The sequence below is a fragment of the Electrophorus electricus genome, chromosome 22 (assembly GCF_041902795.1).
Source record: "Electrophorus electricus isolate QZ-2024a chromosome 22, ASM4190279v1, whole genome shotgun sequence".
Lineage (NCBI taxonomy): Eukaryota > Metazoa > Chordata > Actinopteri > Gymnotiformes > Gymnotidae > Electrophorus > Electrophorus electricus.
The window spans coordinates 5391218-5408685 of record NC_137518.1 but is presented as its reverse complement, the minus strand read 5'-3'; the positions used below and the strand labels follow the sequence as shown (position 1 = coordinate 5408685).

The 17468-nt window shown below is 40.7% G+C and overlaps 1 protein-coding gene across 8 annotated transcripts in view; it reads right to left on the bottom strand.

Moving 5' to 3' along the window:
• Nucleotides 1-17468, bottom strand: part of grip2b (glutamate receptor interacting protein 2b) — a 49539-nt gene that overhangs the window by 16217 nt on the left and 15854 nt on the right. For 4 of the 8 annotated variants that reach the window (XR_014119375.1, XM_081705400.1, XM_081705402.1 and 1 more), the window contains exons 7-17: nt 16579-16724; nt 15293-15440; nt 14864-15033; nt 10282-10413; nt 8828-8980; nt 8003-8192; nt 4666-4811; nt 4400-4480; nt 3305-3368; nt 2697-2842; nt 514-658 (exon numbers count right to left, since the gene is read on the bottom strand). Coding sequence is in view for 7 of the 8 variants with exons in the window: in XM_081705400.1 (XP_081561526.1) it covers nt 514-658; nt 2697-2842; nt 3305-3368; nt 4400-4480; nt 4666-4811; nt 8003-8192; nt 8828-8980; nt 10282-10413; nt 14864-15033; nt 15293-15440; nt 16579-16724 (1521 nt within the window). In the remaining variant the exon portion in view is untranslated. The remainder of the gene's footprint in view (nt 1-513; nt 659-2696; nt 2843-3304; nt 3369-4399; nt 4481-4665; nt 4812-8002; nt 8193-8827; nt 8981-10281; nt 10414-14863; nt 15034-15292; nt 15441-16578; nt 16725-17468) is intronic. The other 4 variants (XM_081705401.1, XM_081705404.1, XM_081705405.1 and 1 more) reach the window with 3 other exon arrangements.

The window sequence follows — 17468 nt, the reverse complement described above, 5'->3', positions numbered from 1 at the left end:
CTGTTGCAATCTGATTTTATTTCCAGTATGCACTTGTTTAGCCATTTTCCTCACACCTTCTGTTACGACCTGGAGCCTAGACAAGGTTGTAACACATCATAAAAGGAATGATAAGTTTGACCATATGCATGCAAGCAGAAAGCACGCATATAAACAGGCTCTAGAATGCCAGCTGTGAAGATGAGAGACCGGTGGCACAATAGTGGAGACCTAATAAACCTGGTAAACATTTTAATCTTCCAGGACTGTAACTATCTTTGGTCCTGCTCTAGGTCTCTTCATCTTATTTACTGTCTTTACCTCTGAGATCAAAGGAGAACCTTGCCTGGCATTATAAGGACTTTATAGATGCTATAAGAAGGGCTATAAAACATGGCTTGAGGACAAGTGCACGTAGGCACCTTTCAGGAAGTGTGGCCGGCCACATGATCTTGGGGGGAGGGATGGAGCAATTTGAAGTGGGTGTAGCAGTTAAATAGCGTAATTGGCCAATCTGGACCACGCAGGGCTCACCTTTCAGCCAGGCCTCTCTTGGTGAGGCCTGAGATGACGATAGGGTCAAAGGGCTCCTCAGTGCCTGAGATGGTGATGCCCAAGGGGCCTCCATAGCGCTTCAACTCCACTGTGTAGATAATGGAGCCCGATGTCTCCTGTTCATCTGCAGGCAGGAGGGTGCGAGGGAATTAACCCTAGTGTCCTTATGTTTATTTTACAGACATTCAGAGCTATGACATTCAAATGTTCAAGCAGGTGGTCTTTTTGCTCACACTTCTCACACTTCCTTTATGGCTGCTTAAATGGGAACTGTTAGACTCTACAGCACAACATCAAGTTTCAGAGAGTGACAGGAAAGGTCAAGGTAGTTCAAATGTAAACTGAGGCTAGTCACTGGATAGCAGATATTATCAAGAGTGCAGAAACACGTTTCATCCCGTTTCAACCACATGTCGGATTGAGTAGGATTGCAACTCAAATGATTCATAACATTGCAATTGCTAAATTGCACATATTGTAATTGTGTGTGTTTTTTTTTAAAACCGTGGAGTTGAGCAATGCTTATAAGATAAAGAAAAACAAAAGTACCAATGAATTATACTTCAATGACAACTTTAAAAGATTTTTCAGTATGTAAAGCTACATAAGGAGGTTCAGATATATTTAAAACTAATGGCACAACTTCCTACCTAGTAATATCAGTAAGATAATCCCAGATTTTTATAGCTGTAGGAATGAGATATTATTACTATTATTATTACTATTATTAGATATGAATAATGTGAATTTCCTCAGCATTTAAATTCTTTTTGGTTGAGACTTGGCCTCATTCAGGAGATCCAAGCAAAAGTCATTTTTACATTAAATGATGAAATCTAGATAGCTAGTAATCTGTTTTGACTGAAGAATAATGAAAATGATTGAAAATTGTTTAAGAAAATATTAAGAATTAAGAAGATATATGGAAATTACTTATAGGTGCTTGATATGAATCTCAGCTTAACCAATCCACTTCCTTGAATAAGGTACAATTAACAATATGCCTAAATTCCAAGAAGAAACTGCAGCTAATGCAGCTCCCTTTTAGAACTGTCAATGATGTACGTGGATAATGCACACATTGTGCAAGAATAAAAGAGAAAAATGATTAATTTTCATTGAATGAGCTTGTCTGTCCCTGGTGGTAGACTCCAGAACTGGACATTATTATAATAATAATGAACTCGACATGGTTCACAAATGGTTTGTATTCTTTAAATCATTGTTTAAAATCATAGCAGAGATACCTATACACATGACTTCAAGCTTTTGCAATCTAATTCCAGCCTGATTCACATTTAGAAAAAAACAAACAAAACACAACATATATTCAACATGAAAATGGGGAAGCTCCAAAATAGAGGCATGAGAACAGTAAGAAGAAAGGGCTAATGTGTATATTCAAAAAAGCATGTTTACCCCTGTTAGCTGCCAGTCGATCAAAGAAGCCTCTTGGTGGAAGAACAAAAATCAAAAGCTACACGGGCGGTATTGTTTTTTTTATGTTCGTTCAATTTCAGGTCTGATTGAGCCTGATTGACCTCATTCATCCTTTACCAAACAATGATGTAACTCATGGCAAGGCTGAAGCAATGACCTTGTTTTTAACCATTCTGTCTTTGTGCAAATAACAATGTCTGGTGTGTTTCACAGCTAGCTTTGCTTCTCATGTGAGAGTAGCTTTATTGGAAATTTTCAAGGAACTGGTCCTAGCAATCCCCACTGGGGAATGAGTGATGACTTGATTTCAGATACTTGTATGTCCTATGTCCTTTAGCATGTTCTGGCAAGCATGATAGTTGGTGTCATGCATTCATCATCTGGCAAAGAGCATCCTTGACATTCATCTTTGACTTGTCAAAGACTAAGGAAGAATACTTATTTAAAATGCAGTTTAGATATAGAGCCTGTGATGTTTAGAGAAGAATGCATCTTGACAGTCTTATAAACACATCTTATGCATCTTCATAACTGATTTGGAAATACACAAATGGACACGCACAGTGCACATGTGTGCACATGCATATGCAGAGGTATACACTGAAACACTCCAGCATGTGCAAGCATGTGCGCACACACACACACACACACACACACACACACACACACACATATGCACACGCATATACACATGCCCCCCCCACCCCCCAACACTAACTCACCGGAGTTGTCCTCGTCCTTACGGATCTTGAGCTTCACCAGGTCTTCGCTCTGCCGAAGGATCTGCATGGCATCTTCCATTGAGCAGTCCTCCAGACGAATGTTATCTATAGCCAGCAGCTTGTCTCCTGGCTCCAGCGTCCCTGTTCTTAATAGAGAAAACACACACCATTTAAATGCACCACACAGCAAGGCCATGAATCTGCCTCACGCTGAACCTTTAATCATTCATGCTGCAAATTTACTTACAATGCATTAACATCATTGGTTTTCACATTTGTGATCTAATACACAGCAATAATAAAAGCAATAACTGTAATGAATGCTTATTTATTTTATAAATCATTTGAGTTTGTTCTCACACATTTATAATCTATATTTAATCTAGTCAGTTGGAGTAATTCTACATTCAGTTTTCTGATACTTAAAAGCATATGAGCAGATGAGGAAAATGATTATACTTCCATTATAAGTTCCAGATGAAGAGGGATCTGTTCTAAACTACAAGACCAGTCCTTGTCAGTATAAGCTTGATACAAACCACATATTTAGAACCCCCCCTTTATTAATAAAGGTATTTTTGTTTTGGAGCTTGTAGCATTGGTCCTACCTGTGAGCCATGCTTCCTTTCTTTATGTCGGATATGATCAGAGGTTCACCTGGCTTTTTACTGGCTGTTGGAAGCAAGAAGGTGCATCAGCAACAAGTTTACATTCCCACCCACCCACTCACAGACACACAGAAACAACAGTATGAGAAAAACTGGAACTAAATTAGACTTTGTTAGGGGAAAAAAACCATAAGAGAATCATTAGTAAAAACAACATGCACTGAAAATAGATTTGCTTTGACTATGATACAAATTACAGAGTTACATTCAAGGGATGAAGAAGGCACTCAAAACCAAGGGCGCCCTCTGAGGGCTGTGTATGGAACTGTGTGCAATAACAGTTCCTCAAGCATTTAAAGGTGCTCAACGAAAAGGAAAAGGCTGAACGGTGTAATTGGGATAAGGTTACAGAGGTGGTTTGCATGGCTACATGTCAAAATGGGAGGGTATTTGTGGGTCACCGGCAGTGTCACACACACTGGTTAATGGATGTTCAGCTCAGGCTAGGGGACTCTAGTCATGCGGACTAGGGCTCTTATTCAGTCAAACTAGCCTGTCAAAGAGCACAAGATTGCACTTCAATTGAAAAGATTAAACCACTAATAATAAATTATACATTTATAATTAAAAAACTCCAAAACTGGTGTGTCCCTGCACGGATACATAGAACCCCATCAGCTCAAATCAACAGCATTTAGTCCTATTACTCCTTTTTTAAGAATGTAGCAAAAAAAAAAAAAAATAATAATAAAAATAAATATATAGACATATATATATTTTTACTTTGAAGTTGTCTTATGTGGTATTATTTTCTGTTGTAGTGGATGAGAATGTTAGTCATACAGCAGGCAAAGCAAGATGTGTAATAGAGACAGAAAAAAAAATCAAAAAATGATTAATTCAGTAATAAAAATATGTAGTTGCAACTGATGAAAGCAACAATGAATGGAACAAAGTGTGAAATGAAGAATAAATAAATAAAATAATATGTTTACCACTGACCACTTTGTGTCACTACTTCCACAATAAGAGTCTTCCCAGATCTACAGTCAGAGAGGGAGGATGCTATTGTAGATACATGGCATTCGGTCTTACCACTGATAGTGATGCCAAGCTCAACTCCTTTCTTCTTAGGCAGCTTCACGTGGAAAGTACCACTGCTTGGCACTACAGACTCTAGTGAAAAGAGGTTTGAAGACATGGTAGACTTTATCACTGTAAAAAATGTTTTAAGAGAATTCATCATACATGACTTTTAATTAGGGTGTTATTAAACCATAGAACAGGTCTTGTTTTTTTGTTTTTTTTTCCAGGGTGGGTTTTAAAAAGCCATGTAAACTCGATATTTAGCTTTAACAAACCTGCTACATCAAATTCAATCTCAAGTGTGACCTTATTGGTCAGAGCAGCGTCACGAAGCAGCTGATTGGCCTCCTCGAGGGTTCCATCCTCTGTGGGAATTCCATTGATTGACAAAAGCCGGTCCCCCACCTGTAACAACCCGCACCTGCCAAAGGAACAACGTCGAGCATTATTGGCCAAAGTGCAATGCACTCAAGTACTTGAAATATCCAACTAAAAGATACTGAGACAGGTCCCAGGTGCTGAGACCTTGCATAGCATAATATATTTCCCATATTTTTGCCAGCATGCATTTTAGGGCAAAAAGAAAGACAGGCAGTTGATGAGCAAATCTGCAGAAATAGAAAGAAAATGTATTTGAAAGGCTGAGAGTGACATACGTCTGTCGCAGCTGAGAGGCCATGAGAATGCACGAGGGGAAGTCCTTTGCGACAGAGGCGCTATCGACTTGGCTAATGACACTTAGCAACGTGCACCACACTATAGATTGCAGTGGATGACAGAATATGTGCAACATTTAACCATAATGTAACAGAAATTAGGACATTGTGAGCTCTGTGACTTCTGCATTCCAAAAATATATGTGATCACACATACGAGTAACAAACATCATTCAACTAACATATTCCTGCATATGTTCATTAGATATGATTGATGAAGTATGAGTCAGTCTTGACTTATGTTGAGAGAGTGTACCAGTGTCTGAAACCAGAACCCGAACAAATGTCCTGTGCAAGCCTTTGTCGGCTTTTAGAGAGGCTGCAGTAGTTTTGGGGCACTATGTTAGACCACCATGTGTGGCAGGCTTACCCCACAGGAAAGCCAGGGAACTTTAAACTGCAGGGCATGCATATGGCTGTGGAAAGAAATGTTTTGTGAGGTTAAACTCTAAATATGTATTGTCACGAAACTATTCTAAAATTAGACCATGTATTAATGTTTAAAAGACATCTAAGGTAGAGGCCTATAGAGGAAAAAAAATAGTGGAAGTAAAACACTGAATGAGATACACTCATGGAAAGTACAAGTCAGCCAGTCAGTTGAGTCTTGAGGTTCAGCCTGCTACCGTCTAGGAGGCGCCACATCGGTTCCTGTACTCTCAGAGCATTGAAGAGCAAGAGTATTGATCTAGGGTCAGGTTCCTCTTCACTCTGTGATGATGTTAGCCTCAGCAAAGCTCACTTCAATCCTTTAAAAACTCCAGTCCAGACCTGCAGTCCATTAGACTGCATCTGCTTTAGCAGTAAGTCGGTATATAAAGCTCTCTGTAGAGTCAGCTCTCAGAAAATTCAGGATTGTGATGGGAGCTAAAGATGGGTCTATAAAAAGGAACTTTAGAGGTTTCAAGCAAGCTTTAAAACATAAGAAGATTGTTTTGCACATTTGGGAGTGGAGTCAGTCAGTCAGTTAAGGTTTTAATAAGTAAAAGGAAATAGAGACTATATGGTACACTGACATGCTAGAGAAATTTCTGATGTAATTTTACTATTCTCAAGTTAGATGTCAACTCAGTAAAGGAAAGTCTCAGTCATACCAGTTGCATACTTGCCAAAAGTTGAAGAAGAGATTTTAAATAAGACCTAAAATTGGTGGTGATATTGCTGGTGCTGTTGTTGGTGCAAAGACACCCACTAGGACATGGGACATTGGCTTTATAATAAGCGTGAATATTAAAATTAAAAATACAAACAAAATGCTTATAGTAAAGTAAGCGAACATTAGAATGATGTTAGTATGTCACCTTATACTGGTTGAAGTCTGGCCCATACCTCCACATCCACTGCATGCATGTTACGTTAAATCAGACATCACCAAGTAATTGAGGTGCTTTGAAAAAACCTCCTCCAGTAAAGACAAGGTAGAAGTAAATTAGAGGTCATGTATTTTGGTGACTTTGGGAAAAGGAATCGAATCTCTCCCTAACTGCATAGACAAAATTGGCCTTTATATCTGAGAGTTATGTCAAAGCAAAAAACAAAAACCAACAGTTGCAGAGAGCTTCTCCAGAAAACTGCCTGTCAGACCTGAAACATACAGGACACTAGAAACATACAGAAAAACAAACAAAACTGATGGAGAACCCAATTGTTTCTAACGAGACCTGAAACTATAACCTACTGATGGCCTGATGAGCTTCCCTGCCCCACGCGATGCAAGCCTGACACACAGCCTGAGCAACCCTTTTCAAGATGAAACCCCAACCTGAAATTGCACTGATAAGAGGGGAAATTCTTCCCATGAGCTCTGACCCAGATTCTGAAATGAAGTCAACTCACATTTGGTCTGATGAGTCCTGGATAACTTCCCTGTAAAGTACAGAGACTGTAGATACTGTTGTGCACCCCCACCCCCACCCATGCCAGCTTCTCAGGGCATCTTTCAGTATAATTTTCATATAATCACAGAATAAATGGATTTGAATCACAATTCAGGACGTGGAGGGCAAGCAGGAGATGAGATGCAGTGAGGAGCGGCTAATGCAGAGTGGGGGATGAAATGGTGACAGAACACTGCTTACATATGGGGAGGTTCTTTAAGTAGTGTGTAGACACTCACCAAGCTCTGAGAAATATATACATGCCATGAGGGGAGGTGTGTGTGTGTTTTGGAGTGTGTGTGTGTGTGTGTGTGAGCATGTGTGTGTTTGTGTGTGTGCGCATCTGGGAGCAGATTACAAAAGCCTACTTTGGAAGCTACATCAGCACCCATGCATACTCTGTGATCTGATCAAAGGCAGGAACAAGGCGCTAACATAAAAGAGATAAATGTGACTGCAGGTGAATCACCCAATCAATCCTGCTTAAACAGCCCACATCTTCAGAAGAACATTAGTACCATGAACACAAATGCACATACTCTTCCATTGCACATTATTAGTAAGTTCTCAATGGCCTAGCATTATACCCAGTAAGAACACATTTGATATAGCTGTAAAAAATCCCATTAATAGTTTATACAAAACAACACAACCATATGTGTTGTGTAATAACCTCCTTTTAACATACTGTTTTCCAATAATTCTTGCCATTTGATTGTCATTATGACTAGTCCTCTAAGAGAATAATGAGAACTATGATTGTTAATTGTGTGTCAGCATTTTACACTATTAATTGGTTAATAGTGGTTACTTAGTGGTTAGTTAGCTGGGGACAACCATCCTGACCTACAAACACTTAAGATTTTAGGAAAAACCTGAATCTAAGACAAGTCAAGCACACAATCTGGGTCTTTAGGATCATCCAAGTTTTGAAACAGATGCGTTATAACAAAGGTTCGGATCAGAACTCGGCAGTGTCAGTTCCCCAGAATTAGTGTGTAAATTAGTGTGTCACTCACTTTTCTGCCGAGCTGTCGGGCTCTATAAAACGGATGACTGGGGGTGTGGAGAGGGTCTCAGTAGCAAATATTCCCCCTTGCAACTGAACTCCGAAGCCATTAAGAGGATCTCCTCTTAGGGTGACCTCACTGGAATCTGTATGCACTATCTGGCCTCCTGGTCCCACTGAACTGGAGGCGAGAGATGCTGCTGAAGAAGGAGAAATACCACTTCTGGTAAGTGACGTTGAAGCCACTGAACCTGGTAAGTACAACTGAGCCAACTGGGAAATAAAAGTTCAGTATTGGTAAGCACTCCAAATTAATATTTCCACTGGTGATAAACATTTATTTCATGTTATTTTACAGTGACAGATAGCTTTGAATAAGCATACTGGAAATCTAGCCAAAAATGATTCCATAGGGGAGAGTACATGTATCCCATTATAAATGTATGGAAAGTTCACGAGAACTGTGAGAACGACTGAAGCAGAGTCCTCTATGCAAAGCAAAATTGGATCATATTAAAGTGGTCGAAGATAGTTCTGTCTTCTCATAACTTCAGATCATCTGCAGCATTCCTTTGCCAGAAAGCTGAGATTTTGAAGTTTCAGCCTACCACACTAAAAATCTACACACAAACACACAGCTTATGAATGCCATTTAGACATTTGTATGCTATGAGTTTGTATGTTTGTATGCATACTGTGAGATCACACAAACACACACACACACACACACACACACACACACACACCTAGACACACACACAGAACCACTCACATCCCCCCACCCCCCAACCCCCCATGCGCACACACCTACACACACACACACCCAGTGGCTTACAAGAGCTCTTATGATCTTTTTTCCTCTGTCTCCTCTTGAGCAGGGAGTTGCGAGGGCTCATGGGATGGCTCATGCGGGGTAGAGTGTTCGAAGACGGGTTGCTTGTGCCTGACGTCGCCGTGGAGCCCGGAGAGAAATTACTGGAGACTAGAGCTAGTAATAGAGACACAGAGAAACACACACACACACACAGGGCTATAGACTGTAGTTTCTTGTTCTACCAAAGTGAAATCAGGTTTTTTTTCTAACATTTTGCTTCTCTACTTTTAACTTCACATTGCACAAGTTGTTTTCTATTTCTCTCTCAAATAGTTAAAAAAATTAATTAGATTTACTTTAACCGTAACATTCCCACAGGACACAAGGATTTTTTAGCTGTCTTAGAAAGCCAGAAATGTTTGGAAGTAGAATACATGCTCACCACTCACTTAATTAGAAGCATTCATTAGAAACACCTTGGATGCATACAGTTTGTGTCTATGTCCGATTGGATAGCAGTTTATTTTAGCCTTCAACAGCTTGTCACTTTCTTACAACAGGCCTGGCATGGGATGTTTTTAGGTGGAAGACCATACCCGGTCATCAAAAAAACAAACAAACAAACAAAAACACCCAGACCCCTTTAGTAGTCATCTGATCAGGGGGCTTGAGGGTGGGCTTAAGGGTAGCTGAAATGTATGCAGAGCAACAGATGGCCTACAGTCTGTCATCATACATCTATAAAATTCACTTGATAAGAGGATGTTAATTAGGTGTACTTAATGTGCACCTTAGGTGTACCTAAGTGAACTTTGGGTGTAAGGTGGGTGTTCCTAATAAAAAAGGATTGTAGGTGTAACTGAATTTCTTGTATGCTTATTGGCTTCCTTATGTGCCAAGACTGTTTTGTAACAATGTCAAAAAAGCCTAATAAAGCAGTTTGTGGCCAGATTATTTTACAATTGTCTTCCAATTTTTTTGGTTCTAGACAGTGGATTCAGACTTTCTTTGGTTCTAGATAGGATTTATACTATTATCCTCTACCATATATGAACTTCATTACCAATTTAACAGCTTTTCAATTACCCCATAGCCTCCAGAATGGGCAGCTGAGAGACAGAAAAAGACAAAAGGTGGTGGTACAGTGGTTTCTTTGGATTAGTGTCAATTATGGCGGATTGCCGCACTGCACAACTCGGGGATTCATCCCACTCAAAAATGACTAACCTAATCCAGCAGATAATTTTCACACTCAGGTTGAATCAAGTGTGTGCAAGCAGAGAACACCAAATGAATGAAAATATATGTGCAGTGCATACAGCTCCCTGCACTGAGTCTGGAAACATCTGCTCTAGGCTAAAGAACAGGTCCAGTTACATTTTCAGCAAGGCTGAGTGGCAGAATGATTTGCTCTGCATCATTTCTGCTGTCTATTATGGCTGGATCAATAAGATGTCAGAGATGCTTGTATTTACATTTACAGTAGTCATGAGTGCTGGAGGGGTTGCTGCAGGTGGTGGTCCAGGTGGAGTTCTTACAGTGACTAGAGTGGCAATAGTTCACACAGGGGTCCCAAGAATGAGAGTGGTCACTCTTCTGGACTTTCACTGTACAAACCAACACATGCGTGCGCACACCCCCCCCCCCCCCCACACACACACACACAAACAAACAAACAAACAAAAACCATAACATCACTCTCATATGTGCCTCAACATGCTCAGCTCCTCATCCATGCTGTACATGCTATAACTGCTGCTATGGCAAACTAACATTACACATTATTTGCAGACATACCAAAAACATATGTATTTGAGAGGTTAAATATTCCCTATACAGACAAACCCAGTCCCACTGAGTTCTTGAATCATTCATTGTGTTGTAAATATCATATTTGGTAATCATTATATAATGATTTTCGAGATTTTCAAAAAACAAGTACAAGTTGAGGTGACCCATTTAAATAATACCGCCCCACCAAACACCCCCCAAGGGTTATTTCCCAGGTTGTCCAGAATGTACAGTGTTCTGCACAGAGATGCTACAGCATGGTCATGCTGCTTAGCTTTGTATATATTCCCACCATTAATAATCCTCACAGAGTTTAAATCCTTCATTTGGAGTCCCGGAGGTCTGCTTAATTCACATTTGAATGATCATCTGCATTCAAATACATTGGCCTGGAAAATAAATGTACTTCCATAACAATGAGGAAGTCCATTTGGAATGGTTTACTGAAATTCTATCTGCTAGTGGCAAGATGAATAACTGTGTGGGTTTTGTGTGTGTGTGTGTGTGTGTGTGTGTGTGTGTGTGTGTGTGTGTGTGTGTGTGTGTTTGTGTGTGTGTGTGTTTGCAAACTATGCTTCTATTCATTGCACTGTGCTGCAGCATCTTCTATAACAATCTTCCAAAACAATCTATGCTAGACATACACAACAATACAGTAAAAAGATGCCTACAGTTTGCTAACAGGGAACACGGAAATAATGACTTCTATGTACTACATCGATACTTCACTGACTTCTACATCTACAACCTGGCAATACTGATGGAATGTGACCAACCAATACTCCATGGATTTCACATCAAAAAAGTTTGGATTTAACTGAGCTTCTCTTACAAAAAAAAGTTGCTGTAAGCCAACGTTACTATTTGAAGTGATGCAGGGTGGGAGTGATGACTGAGGGTGCAGGTGATCATCACTTCTACTTCAGCCTCGTACATCATGTTTGTTGAACGATCTGACAGGTGCTAGCTAACTCTCAGCTTCTGTCTCGGGATGAGCAAAAACCTAAGAAGCTTTGAAACATCCTGTGACGTGTGTGAGTGTGCGTGTAAGTATGTGTGTGTGTGTGTGTTTGTGAGCACATTAAGGCATTTAATAAGAGCCACACACTCACATCATATAAGAACATTTAAAGGCACCACTAATCTCGCACCCAAAAACTAGAATCAATCATAAACTGCAAAAAATCTGGGAAGGTAAAACCAACATGCCACTGCAGGAGGTCTACAAGCACAAAGGTCAGCAAGGTCAGTGCTGCCATCTTTACAGATGAATTCCAAGGAGACAGCTTGTGCTCTTTGATCTGCAAATCCAGCTGTGGCAAATCCCGCCTCCATCAAGGATTATCTTAAGCTCGTCCGCCTCATCTCTCCAGGAAACACACCTCGATGTGGGAGTGGATGCAAAACTAAGACAGCAATGACTGCCAGGCACATGGCCCATACTTTGGAGTTTAAATGCATTAAGAAGATAACAATGCTGGCCTTAAGAAGCTACTTCAGTGCACCGTAAACAGGATTCAAAACTAAGAGGAGAGAAACATTTAGGTCTGAACTGCTGACAAATTTTTCAGAAGAGACATGTTAAAATTGCACAAAAAGTATCCTGTCATAGTGTTGTTTGCATTTTTAGATGTATGCAACAAATGCAAGCTAGCACTTGACTCAACAACACTTTTTTTAAAGCTGTCCAAGAGTTTCATAAACTCACAAGGCAGTTCCCATCAGGAATAGCAAGTCATTAAACTTGGCATACCATTCCATATGTTACATTTACATATGCCTCATCTTCATATTTTTCATGCCCAAGATATTTAAAAGAAAATGAGATCAAACTTTCATGTGGTGAGGGCCTCTCCCCCCCAGGTCGAGTTTCCACTGTAACTTCAAAGCAAGCCTCACTGCTCGGTGTCATTTCTTCATTAAAGCCTCACTGGAAGCCACAGTGCACTCGCAAATGCAGCTTTTCAATACCTGCATCCTTGCATCCACCCTCATACCGCTGCCCACAGGGAGTTGACCCACTTACTGCCCACGGGCACACATTAGTGGCATGAAACATGTTTTGCTAGAAGCAAATGATTGTCTGAACAAATCTGTCCAACAGCCCAAGAAAAGGTGGTGGTGAGAGGATAAACCCTATAAACTCAAGAGCTCATCCCCGGCACAGTGATGCATGGCTTGTGTGTGAGGGCATTCTCCCGTGAGGAGGGGGCTTTCTCTAATCTGCCGTGAGGCACAGTGGCACATAGGAGGCGTTGTTGAGCAGGGTGGGAGTTGCGAGGCATGTGTAGGATGAAAGTGTGGAGCATCTGGGGTTTGTGGGTTTGAAAAGATGCTTCCCTGATGGCAGGAAGACTACGAAGAACATCAAAGGGGATTTTACACCCTTTGCGTTCTTGTACCCTGAAGAATTCATTCATTTTTACTGGGTACTTGTCCTCAAATCACTTTCTAAAGACGTTTGTTATTAGGGACATTTACTAAATTGGTGAAACATAAAGGAAGCATCTCCAGCTATCAAAGCATTAAAGAACAAATTCTTCTGCAGCACAGAAACATTCCCAAGGCTAAGCATGAGCTCCAAATATGGTAAATGAAATAAGTCCATTAATCCACTGTGCTATGGAGTATTAAACATCTGTCCATCAAATGTTCCCATGTATAAATATGGCACAAAACCCCCACAAGAGCCGGAGCTGAGTATCTGTGTGTGATTTCTAGGGTGAGTGGGTCTCCATGATTAAATCTGGCCTGTAGTCCAAAGCTCACGGGGCGGCATTAAGCAGGAAGAGGGTCTAATTAAACGAGATGACACCAGATAAGATGACATAGCAGGCTACTTGTGCATGTTTGTGTGTGTGTGTGTGTGTATGTGTGTGTGTGTGTGTGTGTGTGTGTGTGTGTGTGTGTGTGTGTGCATGGGCTACAAGTCTTTGCTTCCAGTGTTCTCATTTGGACTCAATCTGTGTACTCCTGTGAGAGTGGAATATAAAATTCATGATATGATAATAAATAAGAAAGTGTTGTGGCCTAGTTTACACCACTCACTAGTTCAGAAGATTAAAGTAGCCATATCCTACATTTTTCTTTTATAGTATGTTTTTCCTTGATGTCCACTTAGAATGTTTGTGTGGTTTTATATTCCAACAATTCACAGTCATTTTTACATGACTATTATTTAGCCTATTTTTATCCCTTAGAATTGAACAGGCTGTTTCTGTTACTGTGCCTTTAAGACAGATATAGGATAAATGAGCTAAATTGATGTAGGCTGAATAGCTGGAGATATGTAAATGAGTTTGTTCTCGTGACATCAGAGAAACAGTGATTTCCAAATGGACTTAAATTTCCTATATAACTGTATGGACTTGGGGAATGAATGGTGTATTTTGAAAATCTGACAATATTTACATATTAAAAATTCATTATTTCAATAAGTGAGGGAAATTCATTATTTAGGCTCATCAGCATTGATTTAGTCTATAACTGCTAAATACTGCTTGAGATCCATCGGTGTTATAAACCTGATATTTTTTCAAGGAGAAAAGAGGAAAATAGTTTTCAAGGTAATGCAGATTAATGCACAGCTCATGTTATGCAGCACATTAATATAGCTGGCTAGCAAGAAAAAGCAAAAGTACACTAGACTAGAAATGCCACGTCTTATCTAAAAAGTATGTTTTGCACAAGCATAACACTGTACCATGGTCTCACTTGACACTACACTTCTACAAACGAGGAAGCCTTAAAGTTAATAGCAAACCAAAATACAATTAATTTATTTAGTCTGAACAGGAGAGGCTGTGGAATGTGGACGCAAACTGGCTCTTGCAAAGTCCCACTGACCTGACTCATGCCGCCAAAAAGCCGCCGCAGCCTCCCTTCAAGACCACTGTTATGGAACACTACATCTTCACTGTGGCATTAAAAGCGAACCATCAGATGCTTGATCAGAGATTTCCCAATAGGGGCAAGCTGAAAAAACAGTTCTGAAGACCCTTTTCTAACTTATTAGTAGTTCTCCCCTGAGGGACAGCAATCATGGATGATAAATGGCTCTATCATTAAATTCAAACCCATGACTCTATTCCATTAATTTGCTCTGACACACCGATGCGGTGCCAGGCAAGTCAATAAGCCTGATGTCCATCAGAAGCATCGCTCTCGAATGCGGCTGATCATTCCAGGTTTTATCTGGCTATTATCAAATAATAGGCTTTATTTCTATGTGCTCGCTATGCTAATAAGCTAATAAGCTCTCCCCACCAGTGTCCTGGGTTTTGCTGGGGAGACGCATTTGATGGGCAGGCAGGATCTCAAGCTTGGCCACGTCTGAGGTGCTGGCAAGCAGCTGGGTGGCTTCTAGGACAGAGCAGTGTTCTGTACTGGTGCCATCAATGAAGAGGATGTGGTCGCCCACGTGCAGAGCTCCCAACCTGCACAAGCACATGGAGGAAGCACTGTAACTGACTCATTGCTGTAAGGCACATAATAAAGACCTTATTGGTGATTAAAGAACTGCAGGTGTGTACATGCACTAAACAGTAATCTTGTTCATTAAAGTGGTTGGAAATCATTACTGTCTATGATGAAGACTGCGTTAAGATATCACTGCTGCAATAACCACAGAGCCAGAAGCCTAAAAGCTATGGTGGTGTGAAGGGTGCACTGTTGAGGTGTGTGTCAGGTGGTTACCTGTCTACCACGCTGGCGGCTTTGATCTTGTCGATGATGATGACCTGCTTGTTCCTGTGTGTGGCAGTGGTCAACGTGATGCCCAGACTCGCTCCAGGTGACTTGGCTATCTCTACCAGCAAAGGGCCAGAGACATTTGATACAGAATCTGAAAAAAATAAATCAGAGCCATGTTACGGGTCAGAAAAGAGATGCAGTGACCTGTACATAGCATGAAAGTTGCTTGCAGATACTAAACAGTTCACATACTGGCTAACAAGGACAACAAGTAGCATGCATGTTTTTGTTAAGAAAATCCTACAGTTCAAAAATGTACTTCCATAACAATGAGGAAGTCTGAACTGTTGCTTAAACGAATGCAATACCGAATTATGGATTAACACATTAGTGAAAGCATGATAAAGAACAGTAGAACAATAATAGAATAATGATGGGGGAGGGCAAAACCTCCTCTCTGACCACCTAGTCTGTGGGTAATGCCCAAATGATGGGTCAGGGGAGGGAGGCACTCTCTACCCTGTCTTCATGTGTCTGGGTTTGGGTACAGGTGTAAGTAAAAAATTCCCTGCTGTAGTTGGGGACTTGAGGTCAGTAACCTACTGATCAGCCAGATGGAGCAGGCACTGTTGGCATGTGAGAGGGGCAGTTAGAAAGACGGGCTGAGCTCTCTGAGGAGAGGCGGCGTGTGGTGCCACTTCTGATGTACTCAAATTGCCTCCCAAATTTTCTTCTAACATTATGAGATTTAGCAGTACATAACATGATATTGATAGGATAAACCAGGGATCGAAATGTCACTGATAAATCAAGCACTTCAGTTTGAGAGAAATGTGCTATATTTTCACTTCATGTGTGAAAACGTGTCCCAGTCTTGTAGCCCCGGAATCATACCTTATGTTGCCATCATCCAAAGCATTTATAAATAAATTATAAATTCTGTGCTTTCAGGATTCATTAAACCAAATGGCCATGTTCTGAAGTCCGTAGTGGGCATTTCTTTGCAAAACATCCTTTGAGTCCATGTATGCATATGCTGTAACACTTACATTTGTTTAAATATAACATACAGCCTCTCACTTATAGCATATTGTATCGGTTTGCAGAAATTACAATAAATAACATTCTTAGCAAAATACATATATATCCCATAACATTAAAAAAATCCATATCTACTTTTAACTACACGATGTGTTCTACTAAAGAGAGGTGGATTTTGGGCTAATGCTCTGGCTCGTGCAGGAGAGGAAGGCGCAGGGTCATTATGCGGGTGTAACAGCTCCACTCACCCATAATGGACACGTCATACTCAATCTGAAAGAGAGCCTCCTGACCGCACTGGGCCAGCACGCTGAGGGCTTCACTGTGGGTGGCGCTGTGTAAGGGCACACCATCCACGTTTAGGAGCCGGTCCCCTGCCTTCAGTGTGCCCTCCCTGCACAAACAGGGTGAGACATGGGGGTGGAGGGGTGAGGGAGTTATGGTCATGTGCTTCACTAATCAATGGTACATGCCAATACACGCTGATGAGGCTATTTTTCCATTTGTAGTACATTTTATATGATATGTTTTGAGCCATGTCTTTTATCCCTAACTTTGGTTGATGCCGATGTGTTAAATGTGCTCTATAAATCAAATGTACTTACATACTAACACACCAGGCAGTGTAGTGTAGTGAATAGTGAGTACTTGTCATTGTCTCATGTTTGCAACTCTCACAATGTTTGTGGTACACCGTGTGTACAACTTCTGTTCCTTTAAAGGGAAGCCTAGCGCCCATAAGTGAAAGCTATTTTTCTACATTTCATAAAAAAAAGCTAGGGTTCACATGAGGTATTCCAATGGAAATTCAAGATCTAAGACATGAGATGACTAGAGGGAAATACATGATCTTAAACTTATGAACAGGTCATATGTTTTCACATGCACACACTAATAATGTTCTGAAGTCCATCTTTTGTAAACTGCTGTGCATTGTTGGGTCACTGGCTACACTGACAGGATGAAAGAGAACACGCAGTGCTGCCATAACAACACAGACCAGATGACTAGAAGGCTCTAGCTCGATTGTTTGTGCAGTACATCCTTGACCGCCACCCCTCCTGGATATGTGATGTTTACACTTCAAAGTTGGGGAGCCCCTGCAGGCGATGCGCCAATGTTTTATAAAATACCAGAA